Here is a 12,901-nt window from a genome sequence, read left to right on the forward strand (position 1 = left end):
TACCTGCCCTGGAGATACTGACTCAATATTAGTGGTTGTGCATGCATCAGACCCTGAAAGATACACACATAATTAGGGCATATCCTGATATTTTGCTCTAAATTTTTACTGCTATATCACTAACAAATACATATGTGCACAGTTTCCCATAATACATGAAGGACAAAAATTCAAATGCCAAAAGTACAATTAAAAAGGGAAAAAAATCAAACACAGAGCAAGTGAAACATCATTAAAGCTTCTCAAAACTCCGTTATTGATAAAAATCTAAAAAATAGAACATGTGAACTTGCAACACCACAGGAATAAAAATATAATTTAAAAGATCCATATGCAAAAAAATATTTTGTATGATGCATTTAGGAGGTTTATCACATTCAGATGCTTAAATCTACTCTTCTCAAGAAATACTAAACAAATACATTTTTGGTGAGCTTTTTTAAGTTGTGAGCCTGCAAATGGATGGATTTGAGGATCTTAAAACTTTTCCTCTGTTAATGATTCATGATCATTTTACCTGATGGAAGTGGAAGAATGACAGAGTTGTTCCAAAATGTTATAGGTGAAACTTTAGGACTAAGAGCAGGGGAAACTACTTCATTAGAACAAAGACAAAAACCAAAATGAAGAGGTGATTTTACTTTCTAGGCTTCTACTTTGTGTATTTTTAGAATTCAGATGAGATTAAAATATCAATAGCACAGTCATCAGTCACGTGTTTGTCCAGAACCTGACAAGTTGTTTTAATTGCCAGGCTGTACTTGGCAATTAGGAGTTTATGCTTCATATCTTATACTTGTCAAAAATGGATAAATTTTTATTTCTATTGATACAGTGAATTTCTCTTTCTATTGATACAGGGAGTCTTTGTCCTCCTCAGTTTTCTGATAGTGTAAGCACTGAGGAAACACAGCACAAGAAAAGATTCATGAGGAATTTAGGAAAAAAAAAAAGAGGTGATGTATAGTTGTGGGTTTTTTTTCCCCTCCAGAGAGTGTCAGGCTAATTCTAAGACAGAACTTTCTTTGAAATGGCATTTCAAAGCAAAATGAAAGTCCTATTTCATGGTAAAATGGCATTTTGAAAAAGGCATTTTGTTCCAGTTTTCAAACACTTCATATAAAAGAAAAAATAATTTCAACTGACATTCTAGAACAAAACATTTTATTCTGCTGTTTTCAAAGGAGGATCTGGTCCATTTACCTTAGCTTATGGCTATGTTCAGAATAAGAGGCAGTGTAATTGTGTCTGGAGGCAATGTTTTTTCAGCAGGATGAATCTAGCCACTAAAATTTCATTTAAAAGACAATTTGTGATCATTTTTCACTTTTCAATTGCAATACTTGATGCTTTTTTGTTACACTGTTTGCAGTTTAACCTCACACCATTTTCCCCTGACACACCTGAGGACATGGATGGGTCATTTCTGTTTTATGTGGAACCTTGTGGAGGACAAGAGGAATTCTGACCATCAAATTAACCAAGTGTATGGAAACAGCAGCAATGTACAGATCACAGCAGATGTTTGAAGGAGAATATAAAATCTGTTTTTCAGGCTCTGCCCCTACCTGTGGGAGACTCTGGGAGGCTGCTTCTCGACTTTCTGCCTCTGCGTGTCAGGAACCTCTCACTCACTTTCTTTGCTTCTTCTAACAATTCCAGGTTCTTCTTTTTATCTTCCTCTGAGATTTTGACATCTGGCAGTGGATCATTCACCAGATCAATCACGTGGCCACTGTTGTCTGTGTAGAAAATGTCAGAATTAGAGCTGGACTTTGCATTTCCAGGTATATTGTGGCATGTGAGAGTAACAAGTTCAAAATAAACCTGTAAATTTATACCTACAAATTTAGCTTTGAGCTTGCACGTAACAAAAATTCACGTCTGCTCCTTTCTAATGTTGTTACAATCTCAAGTTTAGAGCAAGTCCTCAAACCCACAGGTAACCCATTAAGATTAATTCACTGTGATCAGAAATTCTCTGAATATGTGAAACTGGCTTTGCCAGCTGTGTCTCCAATGCAGCTTTTCTCATTTCTAAATAAAAGTGCCATTAGATCCATCTCAACTAAAAGCAATGGCATTTCTGTTGTAGACAGTTTTTTTATGGTATTTTCACCTTCAGTTTTTCAAGGCTAAGAATCCACAAACTCACTCAGCAAAGATTTGTGTGCAATAGTTTTAACAATTAATTTAATGCTTCATTAATCTGCAGCATTTAAATTGGTTGAAAACACTAAACTTTGAGCATCAATTTTTACAATTCTCCAGCCTATGATGAAGCACAGAAGGCAGGCAGTTGTCAGAAAGGTCCTTTCTGTGTGAGTCAGAATAAATGGCTTTTATGAGCATCTAAAGAACAGCCTGGATGAGGGGGAGGGAAGTCATCAGGTAATATGAGAAAAATATTTTAAAATTTGACAAGAGCCATTACAAAACCATCACTTTTCTGAAAAGCTAAGGGTGGAAGCAAGCAGCAAAAACTCAAGGGTTGTGGGCGAGGAGTTGTTTCACTATTGGTTTTTTGATTGATTTTTTTGGTGGGGAGGGAGAAGTCCTTTGACTTTAATTTCCTTAAATTCATTTAAGTTTCAAGGATGTCATAAATACAGATTGAATATACTAAAGCAGTCTATCTTCTGTGAAATATCTGTTTTGGTTTAGACTCAGATCTGTGTGTTGGAAGTTTGAGAGACACATTGCCTGTGCCAGCAAAAGAGAGGCTCAAGTGTAGCAAAATCAGTATTTTGTATTCTACAAGAAATAAAGCCTGTATGTGTTGAGCCTTCTGGAAATGTGAAGCTAATGCACCAATTAACAACTTTATGAAAATAACAATGTGAGTATTTCCCTGAATTGATCTGCATGCAGCCACTTACAAACTCAGATCACAGTTCAACATCCCAGCAGTGTTCCCTGTGCCTGCATCACACAATGCTGGAAAAAAAGCTGTGGTCAACACAGTCAGACGCTCTATATACAGGTTTTTATTGCACATGACATTTTCTGAGAATACAGCCTGGTTGAAATGAAGAATCACTTCTTACCAACAGAAGTCAGTGAACTTGTTGAATTCCTGGTGGCACGGTTGGAGTGTCTCCTGTGAGGACTCCGAGGCCTACAGGGAAAAGTGAACAAACAAAAATTATGGAGTGTGGCACAAAAAAAAGATCCTAATTGCCTGTAAAAAATTAATATTAGAAAGAAAGCCCTTCGATTCAAAAATGAAGACCAAAAGAATTTATTGCAGTTCCTCTCATCTCCGAACAAATGGAAAATGGAGATTGCAGAAAGAAGGAAAATTGCAGAAACTGATCTGACAAAGGAGTTCTAAAATTTGCTATTCATCTCATCCACTGTGAACCTGATTTCTCAGAAAAAAATCCTACAATTCTTGAGATTATTACCATGACTTAAAAATCTTGTAAGAATGGTAAATAACAAAAAAAAGGGGGAAAAAAAGTGTTTCTGAATTGCTACTGCTTCTTAAATTAAATTTTATGGCTAAAATAATACCTTAGGCTCCCACATTGACACTCCCATAGGATCTTTCTAAACTGCAAAACAGGTTAAAGCCTCAAACAACTACAGAAATATAAATGCTGATCCTGCAAATAATTCTGCTGTTGAAGGGCTACATATAAATTCTGAGTCTAAACTAATCTTGAAGTTTGGAGAAGCATACTTTTAAAAATACAAATAAATTACAGATTCATGAAATATATTTTCTGATATGTTTTTCCCCCATATTTTCAGTTTAGTGGCAGGTCAGTCAAATGAAAAAGCCCAGGTCAGGAAGTATGCTTTATCAGATTAAATATAACCCCAATTCAACTCAAAACTGAGTGGAAGTTTTCAGTTTCAAACAGGATTACTATTTCTATTCATAACTTTCACATAGGTTTAATCTCATGGTTATTCTTGTCCCGTCTATGTGAACAGGCCCAAAACTGCTTCAAAATCCAGTATTGGGTTGTATTACAGTGTTCCAATGAGATATTTAAGTTGTCCACCTCCATGAGTGGGGTTGCCAGGCTCTGTATTCTGTGTAACTCCACTCTTTTAGTCTCAATTATATTCCTGTTCCTCCACCCTGCATCCCAAATTCCACCCTCAAAATGCAAAGGCAACATGACCAAATCACAGAGATACAGCAAGGATATTTTTATACAACATACATTTAAGAGCAATATTGTAGAAACACAGCCCTGGAATTTATGGATGGATTGGTAATGTATAGTATAGTACCTGTTAACCAGATTTTTATCAATTTCTACATCTGGTGCAAGATGAAGATTCTCTGGAAGAACAATAGAAGGTGTGCTGCATGTTGTCCCTTCCACAGTCGTGTCCTGAATGGTGTGTGACAAACAGAAAAATGCAATTAAACAAATTCAAACCACTGAACATGAACTCTGTGTGGAAAACAATGTGGATTTCTCAATTTACCTAAAAGAAAAAGTAATTGAAATAAGAGATAATTAGCTGTAATTTGACAAAAGCAAATGTGAATTAGAGGCCTATACTTAAATTAGTCAAAAGTTATGATGAAGACCTGGAATATCTGTTTTCTTTAAAAAGTTTTAATGCATGCAAGCTAAATTCAATAAGCATGGAGTCAATGAGAAAGCTTTAAAAAGACAGTCTTGTTTTTCACACAGCAAACCATTCCTCTAGTGAAGTTCATGTCCAAGAGATCAGTGAATTTATGAGCTGAATGCAAGAGTGAAAAGCAGCTCTGTATAACAGGGCTAAATTAAGCACACAAACCCTCCAAATGATAAGAATATATAATGAATAAACACAGCATTAAGTGTACACATGATACCCAAGACCCCAGAAAATAATTTACAGTTATCTTTTAAAGATAAGAGCTGTTTAAGAGCTCCATATGGTTTTTCCTCAAGTTACTTGGAAATATTTTTTTTTAATATAATTTCAATATTTAATAAAATAAAAAAATTAAGTGATTAAGGGAAGCCTGTACTGAATATTAATATGTGCTTGCCTGCTTAAAAATATGAGACCTTGCCTCAATAACTTAATCCCACTCCTTCTGCATAATGATATCACTCAGCTAAAAAAACAGAATCCATTTCCTGTGAGATATCACACATGGAGATGCATCAAGTTGGCATAAAGCAATGTGGATGTCTCATATGTAAGAAAATGATTACTTCCACCCCAAGTACTGTATTCAGATTAAAACCAAAAAACAGCTGGAGGGAAAGCTTCTCAGCAGAGGCAGTGCAATTGTAAATTGCACAATTTAAAGTGCAATTTGTACAATTGTACAATTTAAAGAATAATTTACAAATTCTCAAATCCTAATTGCTTCCATTAGGCACTGATATAAACGAGTGTTTTGTTTTAGTTTGTTATTTGGAGTCTACAATTTCCTTCAAACCATCCCAAAGCTTCACTAGAAATTTGTATGGCAAGTAAGAAAATCTGCTGCAATAGCACTAATGTAGGCATTAACAGCATGAAGCATGTAATGAGTCACAATTCAGCCAGTCAGATTCAGACTCTGGAAGGGTTCAAAGCCAGGCTGGGTGGAGCTCTGAGCAACCTGGTCTAGTGGAAATGTCCCTGTCCATAACAGGAATCTGCATGACCTTTAGGATCCCTTCCATCCCAAACCATTCTATTCCATAAGGAAGCTGACTCTTACTCGACTGCTAATGTCTATCATTTACCACAGAACTCCTTGAAATGTCTCTCCCAGAGCTTCATTTTATTCCTGCTGAAATCATGTATTTTCTGATCGAGTCAAAGGTCTCTAGAAGTACTTGGAAAACGGTATAATATTAAAATACATAGCACAACCTTTCTACCTCTCAAAGGCAATAAATATGCCTTGATTTGGACACCTGATGTAGGATTCATGATTCTACTATAAATAGCATTTTTTTACTAAAATATTTTTTTCAAGCAGCTCCATACTGCCATACTCATAATTCTCATATGAGCTTTCTTGGCAAGTTCACTTTGTCAGTCACATGAGAGCAGGTGGGGAACATGCCAAGAAAACATTGTGAAGATTTAAATTTAGGAAAATTACCCTTGTAATGCTGAAATGTTAGAATCCCAAAGCACATGTGATTCAAATGCACAAGTGACATTTTACGACAATAACATGAAAACAAGTTTTTGTAATATCCTTGAAAATGTTAAAAAGTAACAATATATTTTGTCAATGACAAAGTTTCAGGTGACTCCCCTGCTTGTACAGCAAAGCAGCTGAATACACATGCACAGTGTTTATACTGATCTCATGACTGCCAAAAAGCAAAAACTTCTGAATGATGTAACATCAGCCTTGAAGTCACTCAAGCCCATTTTAGGACTCTAAAAACAGCTCATTAAGAAGAAAAAAAAAAAAGAAAAGAAAAGAAAAAAAAATGGGGGGAAGGAAAAAAAGAGGCTGCAGCCAAGGCTAGTTCAGGTCAGGTAGAAAACATTAATCCTGGTCAGCAGCTTTAGGAGTTCAGCATCTACACAAGTGAAACCCCAAGGCCCTGTGTTGTCCAGGAGGGGCAGGAATAGCAGAGCAGGAAGCTCTTTGCAGGGCCAGCTGGCTCCAGTCAAAAGGAATTGTTACACACTGAGGAGTGCTCAGCCTGCTCTGCACAAGTCATGGAAGAGAAGCTTTAACAGGAAGCTGAAGTTGCCTCCCAGTTGTACAACTGCACAGGGATGACACAGAAGATTTCCATCACCCTCCCATTTGTGTGCCTGTAACTCTGCTCCCTTGGCAGTTTCCAGACCAGTCTGCTCCTCAGCTATTCCCAACAGCTGCCTCATCTCCTACTGCCAGTGCTTCCCTGCTACTCAAATCTCTGCTTCCTTTTTATCCCAAGCCCTGCCCCGCAAAAATTGTAAAGTAAAACTGACTCCACCTCTGTGGCTGAGATGGGAACTGCTCCACAAGGGTGACCGGGAGCCATCCAGACTCACAGGGAGGCCTGTGCCAGGCTGAGAGGGTGGCACAGGCAGTGTGGACCACAACAGAACAGCCAAGAGGAGCAGGGATTTGCAGGGTGGGGGCAGAACCTCCAGACATTCTGGCTGTTCAGTTCTACCAGGCCCTCACTAAGCATACAGAAACTGTGCTTTTGAAATTTTTACAGTCCAGACAAATTTGGATGATTTTTAAATGAATGGGATGGTGAGGGGAGGAGGAATACAAAGACACCCTGCTGAAAGACCTACCATGCCAAACAGATGACAGAGCTTTACTGTATAACACCTGAATTCTTTTAAAGCACTGGGGGAAAAAATAAAACAGGAAAAAGAAAACCCTCTGCCAACTGGCCATATTCTTAGATATTAATTAAAAGTCTGGACTCAACTTCAGAAAAACACAGGCTGCTGTAGGAAATCCCAAAATGAAAACCCACATTTGTTTTCTCAAAATGAATTTAAGGTATAGAACCCAGGTCTTCCCATCATGTAAAAGTATGATCATACTTGAAGCATGCAGAAAGCTACATGTGATGTAAGGTTCATTTTCTTTTTGTCAGAACTGTTTTACAGTCTGTGTGCATTTGGGCATGCAGGGGAAAGGTGGGGAAGAACCTCCTGAAACAGAAGGAGGAAGTTGTTAGACACCAGACAGCACCTCAGATGAGGTGAAATTCCAGACTTGGAAAATTTTGTTGAATGGCAGAAAACAAATTCACCAGCTTTTAGTTCCTTCTGATGCCCTCTCCTTGCTTGCATGTCCTTATCTCATTGTAATAAGCTGTTTTATTAGAGTGACTTACAGCCATGCTGTAACTTAACCTGCAGCAAGAGCCAAGAGTGACAACAGCTATGAACAAAATCAAATTTACACAACATGGGCTAGTGGCAAACCTTACGAGCAGTGTGTGTTGATTAAAATCACTCCACTGCAATTTTGTGCCTAAAAATAATAATTTCTCTAAAATGGAGCATTTTGCACAGTGAACTGACTCATGAACTATCACATTACCACAGTTTATTTAAGACCCATGTCTCGAACGCCTGGAAAATGTATTAAAAGTTTAATGCTTTTATATTAGGAGGTTGGAAATTTTCATTTCTCCCATTTGACAAGAACATTCAGGATGAGAATCACTGGTGTCTGCTAGATTTTCATATTTTTCATCTCTGGGTATGTTTTATACAGCAAGACTTTTCTACTAAAATACTTTTCACATCAGTGAGTTAAAAAACCCAAATAAAATTTTCTTGAGCTGATATATGCTATCAGGTGTTAGGCTTGATGAATTTGTAGCCAACTGGGGTGTTTATCTTGAGGCAGGAAATGAACACTCAGCACCATGTGCAGTTCAGATGGAAGGCAGGACAAATCAGAGCAGAGCTCTCTGCTGACAATATTTTCCAACAACGTTACAGCAGCGGATGTTTTCACCTAAAGGCTGGAATGTGGTGTCCTCAAACCCAAGGACAGTGTCACATCTTTAACTGAGGATGTGCCAGACTGTAAATCCTCTCTTTCTTCACACTAGTTTGTGTAAAAATGAATGATTTGGATAACCTATTGTTTCTTAATCACAGTAAGGTTCTTTACTTTAGCTAAGCTAACAACTGAAAAAAAAAATCCAACCCCAGTTTATTAAAACATTGAGATAATTTTTATCTGTGGAATAGATTACTGAAAAGGGGGAAGACCCATCTGAATCTGATTTTTTTTTTGTATTTATCTGGAAGGGAAACACATAAAAACATGTAGATGTCACACAGATTTGAAGCAAACTGATGAATATGCCTGGGGAGCACCCACCTGCCCTCTGTATAGTTCCAGTGTATGTTCAACTGCTGCTGTGGCAAATAAAGCACTGACAAAGACCACAAACAAAAAAATCTATTTCCATCTTTTACACACACACGAGTTGCATAACATCCTCTATAGCTGTAAAAACAACACTAGTTGTTGAAGTGCAAACCTAAGCTCTGTTCTCAAAGTTGAAAGTTTTCTTTAATAACATCAGAAAGGACATTTTTAGACAGCTTTTGATATATGCCTGTCTGTTCTGAACCATTTATAAGCCTCCAGATCAAAATGATAACCAACTGCTGGAGCAATTTAAGTTCTGATCCCTCAGGCTATAAAATATTTGAGGAACTCTAAGGATTTCAACTGAAGGGTCATTCACAGCTTCATCAATTAAGCAAAACACCCTAATACAGAGCAACAAATAGATTCAATTTTATAAACCCCTCAATATACACAAAGAGGTTTCAGCCTCAGGTTTCCAGCAAGTGTCAGAGAACACCTTTGTAAGTAGGAGAGCTTACTTTGGCTGGAGGAGAGCTGCTGTGCTGGGCCTCTCTGGTTTGTCCCTTGTCCTCAGGGAGGGTTGGCATGGTGGGCAGCGTGAAGCACGTGGAGCTGCAGTGCAGACTAACAGGACCATGCACTGCTGGCAGTGTCTGCTTGGAGTTAGCCTGAAGGCATAAGCGCTGCGAGGCCTCGCGATCTGCAGGCTGGGTTAGATGCCAAAAATACAAATCAAATCCGTTTAAAACTCTCTGCTTCAAAACTGAGATCACTTTACAATAACAAACAGCATTAAGGTTTAAAATTAAAAATGCTATCTTGTGTTTTATTAACTAAAGCTTTCAAGGTCAAGTATAACTTAGCAAATGCATTCAAAACAGACAATCTTCTGTTCTTGTTGCTATTTCTAGCTCTTTCCTCCATTTTATGATTTTCATTTTGTCACTCTGGTGTGACCAAACTACTTTCTCTAAATATCCTCTAAGAAGTAAGCAGCATCCTGGTTATCACAGACCAGCAGAATGGTTCAGGTTAGAAGGGACCACAGGTCCAACCTCCCTGCTCAGGCTGGGTCATCCCAGAGCACAGGGAAGAGAACTGCATCCAGAAAGTTCTGGAATATCTCCAGCAAGGGGAGACCCCACACCCTCTCTGGATAATCTGTTCCAGTGCCCAATCACCTGCACAGCAAAGCAGCTTTTCCTCATGTTCATGTGGAACTTCCTGTGCATGAGTTTCTGCCCTTGCCTCTTGTCACCACCAAGCAGAGTGTGGATCCATCTTCTGACAGACACTGCTAAGGTCCCTTCCCAGTCACCTCTTCCATAACACGCCTTTCAGTAACTAACAGCCTCAAGGCTACAGAGTATGATCTCAGATCTCAGAGGACCAAAACTGGAACTCTAGAGGATGCCACTTCTCCTTTGAGCAAGGCGAATTGTGCCAAGACTTGGCGTACCTCTGCACAAGACAGCAAGGTGCAAGACACTTCCTAAGCAAAACAGCAGAAATGCCCCAAGAGGGAAAGATAATCACTACCTATTAGCTGAGAGAATTCTTGTTATTAGTATCAAGGGGAGGCACTGCATTCACAAGGACAACATCAGCATGAAAGCCTGTCCCAAAGCCTGAGGATCAGCAGTGCAAAGCACGAATCAGTCCTTAGAGCGGCAGTGGATGGGCTGCAATACTTACTGTGACACCTGCCCAGGAATCAGGGAGCTGTCCTCATCAAAGCCTCAGTGTAGTGTGTTCATCAGTGCCTCAGGGTCCTCATCAATGCATCGGTGTCCTCATCAGTGCCTCACTGCACCTCCCGGCGCTGCCTGCAGGTGACACACACAGCTGAGAGCCCCTGGAGCACACACCGGTGTCCCCACCAGCAGCTGCACTGTAAATGAGCTGCTACAGTTCTCCCTTCCATTTCAGGAGTGGGCAAAGAGATGCACTCAGGAACATGTGAGTTTATTGAGGTGGCCCATTGCGTCTGTCAAAATGCATCTGTTGCTTTAAAATAAAAGCAAAAAGGGGCAAAAGCATTCACAAGAAACACTGAAGCAGTCAGTAGTGACAGGTGCCTCACCTCAGCTCACACAGAATAAATCCTGTGTTGTAAAAGCTACAGAACCTGTGAAAACTTTGGACTACAGAAGCAGCTAAGACCCATGCATTTATTAGGTTTATTTCATATCATGTTGAAACTTATTTTTCTCTTCCTCTAGAAGAGGAATACAAGGCCATCTCACATGAACTTTAATGCAGAATGAATAGATTGTAAAAAATGATCCTACATAAGTATTGGTGTGTTCAGAAGAAAGTAATCATATCATCGCAGTTCTTCAATCACAACTCTGAAAAAGATGCAGCACATGTGACATCATTATGAAGACTAAGGCTCTTTTTTAACAGTGGGCATAAAGATTTTTCAAAGCTGTGTATGCTGTAGGGACAGCATTTTTTAAGCTTCTCTAGACACGTTGTACCTGTTACAGGTGATTTTTCTAACTCTGCAAAAGTGGTAGTTCATGTTTGTATCATGACTTTACTCACCTCTGACTTCAAATAAGAGTAGAGGAAACTTTCTATGAATGACATGTTTAAAAATGGTTATTAAGGCAAAAGAATTTAAGTCCCTAATAGGGTGGGAAAGACATATTTATGATTATGAATATTTTAATAAATCCATAGATTAGACAGATAGCAGTAGTGCTGAACATCTGTGTGTTTTAACAACTAAGGCTTTTTGTATCAAACCCAGTCACCAATTATTAGCAACACATGAAGCTGAGATGGAAACAAAGTAATTTAAAGTGACACAGACTAGCTTTTCCTGTCTAGAACCAAATCCTGGCATCCTACACAACTTCTGAGTTTGCAAGAACTCAAATTCAAATTAAAGAAAAAAAAAAAAGAGAGAGAGAGAGAAAACATCAATCTAGCTGTTTATCACATCCCTTGTAGTGTTTGCCTTATCAATTTATTATGGTTCTGATAAATTCAACCCAATTCTGGGGCTGAAAAACCAGGAATGTTTCAAGTCATGGCCAAAGCATGTTTGCAGTCCTACATGGAATTGTAGAAGCTCTTGCACCAAAGGGGTTTATTCCCAGTCTTAGCCAAGTTCTTAGTACGTACTAAATGGAAAAAAAGTAATGCAGCTTATCTTGAAACAAGAAAGAGCTATTAAGCACATCAAGTTTCAGTTCATTTTTCTGATTTAAAAAGCAAAAAAACTTTAAAAGAAAAAGAAATAAATCAGCAGGCTTGTCTAAGAATAGAAAGGGACAAATCCCAAGCTGTGTTGTCCTAGAGATGCAGCACAGAAAGTACAGCCAAGGGAAAATGGAGGGTAGAAAGATGAATTTATACCACCTTAACAACCCCCAGATTTGGAGTGGACTGAGTTCAGGCTGTCTCTGACACAATCACAACCCTACTCTGATTTCCTTACAGAGCTATCTTGCAAATAGGAATAAGCTTCAAATCTCTGTGCTGATCAGCAGGAAAATCTCTTCTTCTGACTTTCTGTTTTTTCCTGATGCCACTCCAGAAAACCCCAGTGCTGAGGACTACACTGGAGCAGAGAAAGCTTGCACATAATTATTCATATTCTTAGCCTTCTTAAATCAAACACCATCTTTGCACACCTTGTCTGCATTGCTGCAGTCCACTGCGCCGCCAGAGTAAGGGGTACTGCATGTTGGTATTTCAGTATAAGGATGTAGTTCAATTTATAAACTATATGATTTACAGCTCCAAAAGTATAAACTTTCCATCTAAAAGCCTCGTTTTAACCTGTGCAGTCTTCTTAAAATCAGTAGCCCAGCTTTTTCAAAGACTTTTTGATGCTTACCCAGCACAAACATCAAATATTGTAAATGCAAATGGATATACCGTGCCCTGCAAGGAGTTCTGCCATTTTCTGATCAGTTACTGCCTTCTAATACTGGTAGGAAAGGCAAAAGTTTAGAAATGATGGACACTTAAACATGAGTGAATAAATGTTCTTCCATCACTGCTGCAGGAAGACCTCATGCCCCTTTAGCTGGGCAATGAAAAACAGCCCCAGTACGTGTTACATGAGCCAAAAGCCATAGGAATAGGGGGCTTTGTTAGAACACCCTACAAGAA

General features: G+C 38.7%; 1 protein-coding gene across 11 annotated transcripts in view; it reads right to left on the reverse strand.

The window, feature by feature from the left end:
* The window catches only part of IRAG1 (inositol 1,4,5-triphosphate receptor associated 1), a 60,612-nt gene that overhangs the window by 21,336 nt on the left and 26,375 nt on the right, over positions 1 to 12,901 (reverse strand). For all 11 annotated transcript variants that reach the window (XM_063397688.1, XM_063397686.1, XM_063397680.1 and 8 more), the window contains 6 exons: positions 10,466 to 10,596; positions 9,289 to 9,477; positions 4,249 to 4,352; positions 3,048 to 3,118; positions 1,569 to 1,742; positions 4 to 53 (listed from right to left, as the gene is read on the reverse strand). In XM_063397688.1, the coding sequence (XP_063253758.1) occupies positions 4 to 53; positions 1,569 to 1,742; positions 3,048 to 3,118; positions 4,249 to 4,352; positions 9,289 to 9,357 (468 nt within the window). In that variant the 5' untranslated portion in view covers positions 9,358 to 9,477; positions 10,466 to 10,596. The remainder of the gene's footprint in view (positions 1 to 3; positions 54 to 1,568; positions 1,743 to 3,047; positions 3,119 to 4,248; positions 4,353 to 9,288; positions 9,478 to 10,465; positions 10,597 to 12,901) is intronic.

This window comes from Prinia subflava, chromosome 5 (genome assembly GCF_021018805.1).
Source record: "Prinia subflava isolate CZ2003 ecotype Zambia chromosome 5, Cam_Psub_1.2, whole genome shotgun sequence".
NCBI lineage: Eukaryota > Metazoa > Chordata > Aves > Passeriformes > Cisticolidae > Prinia > Prinia subflava.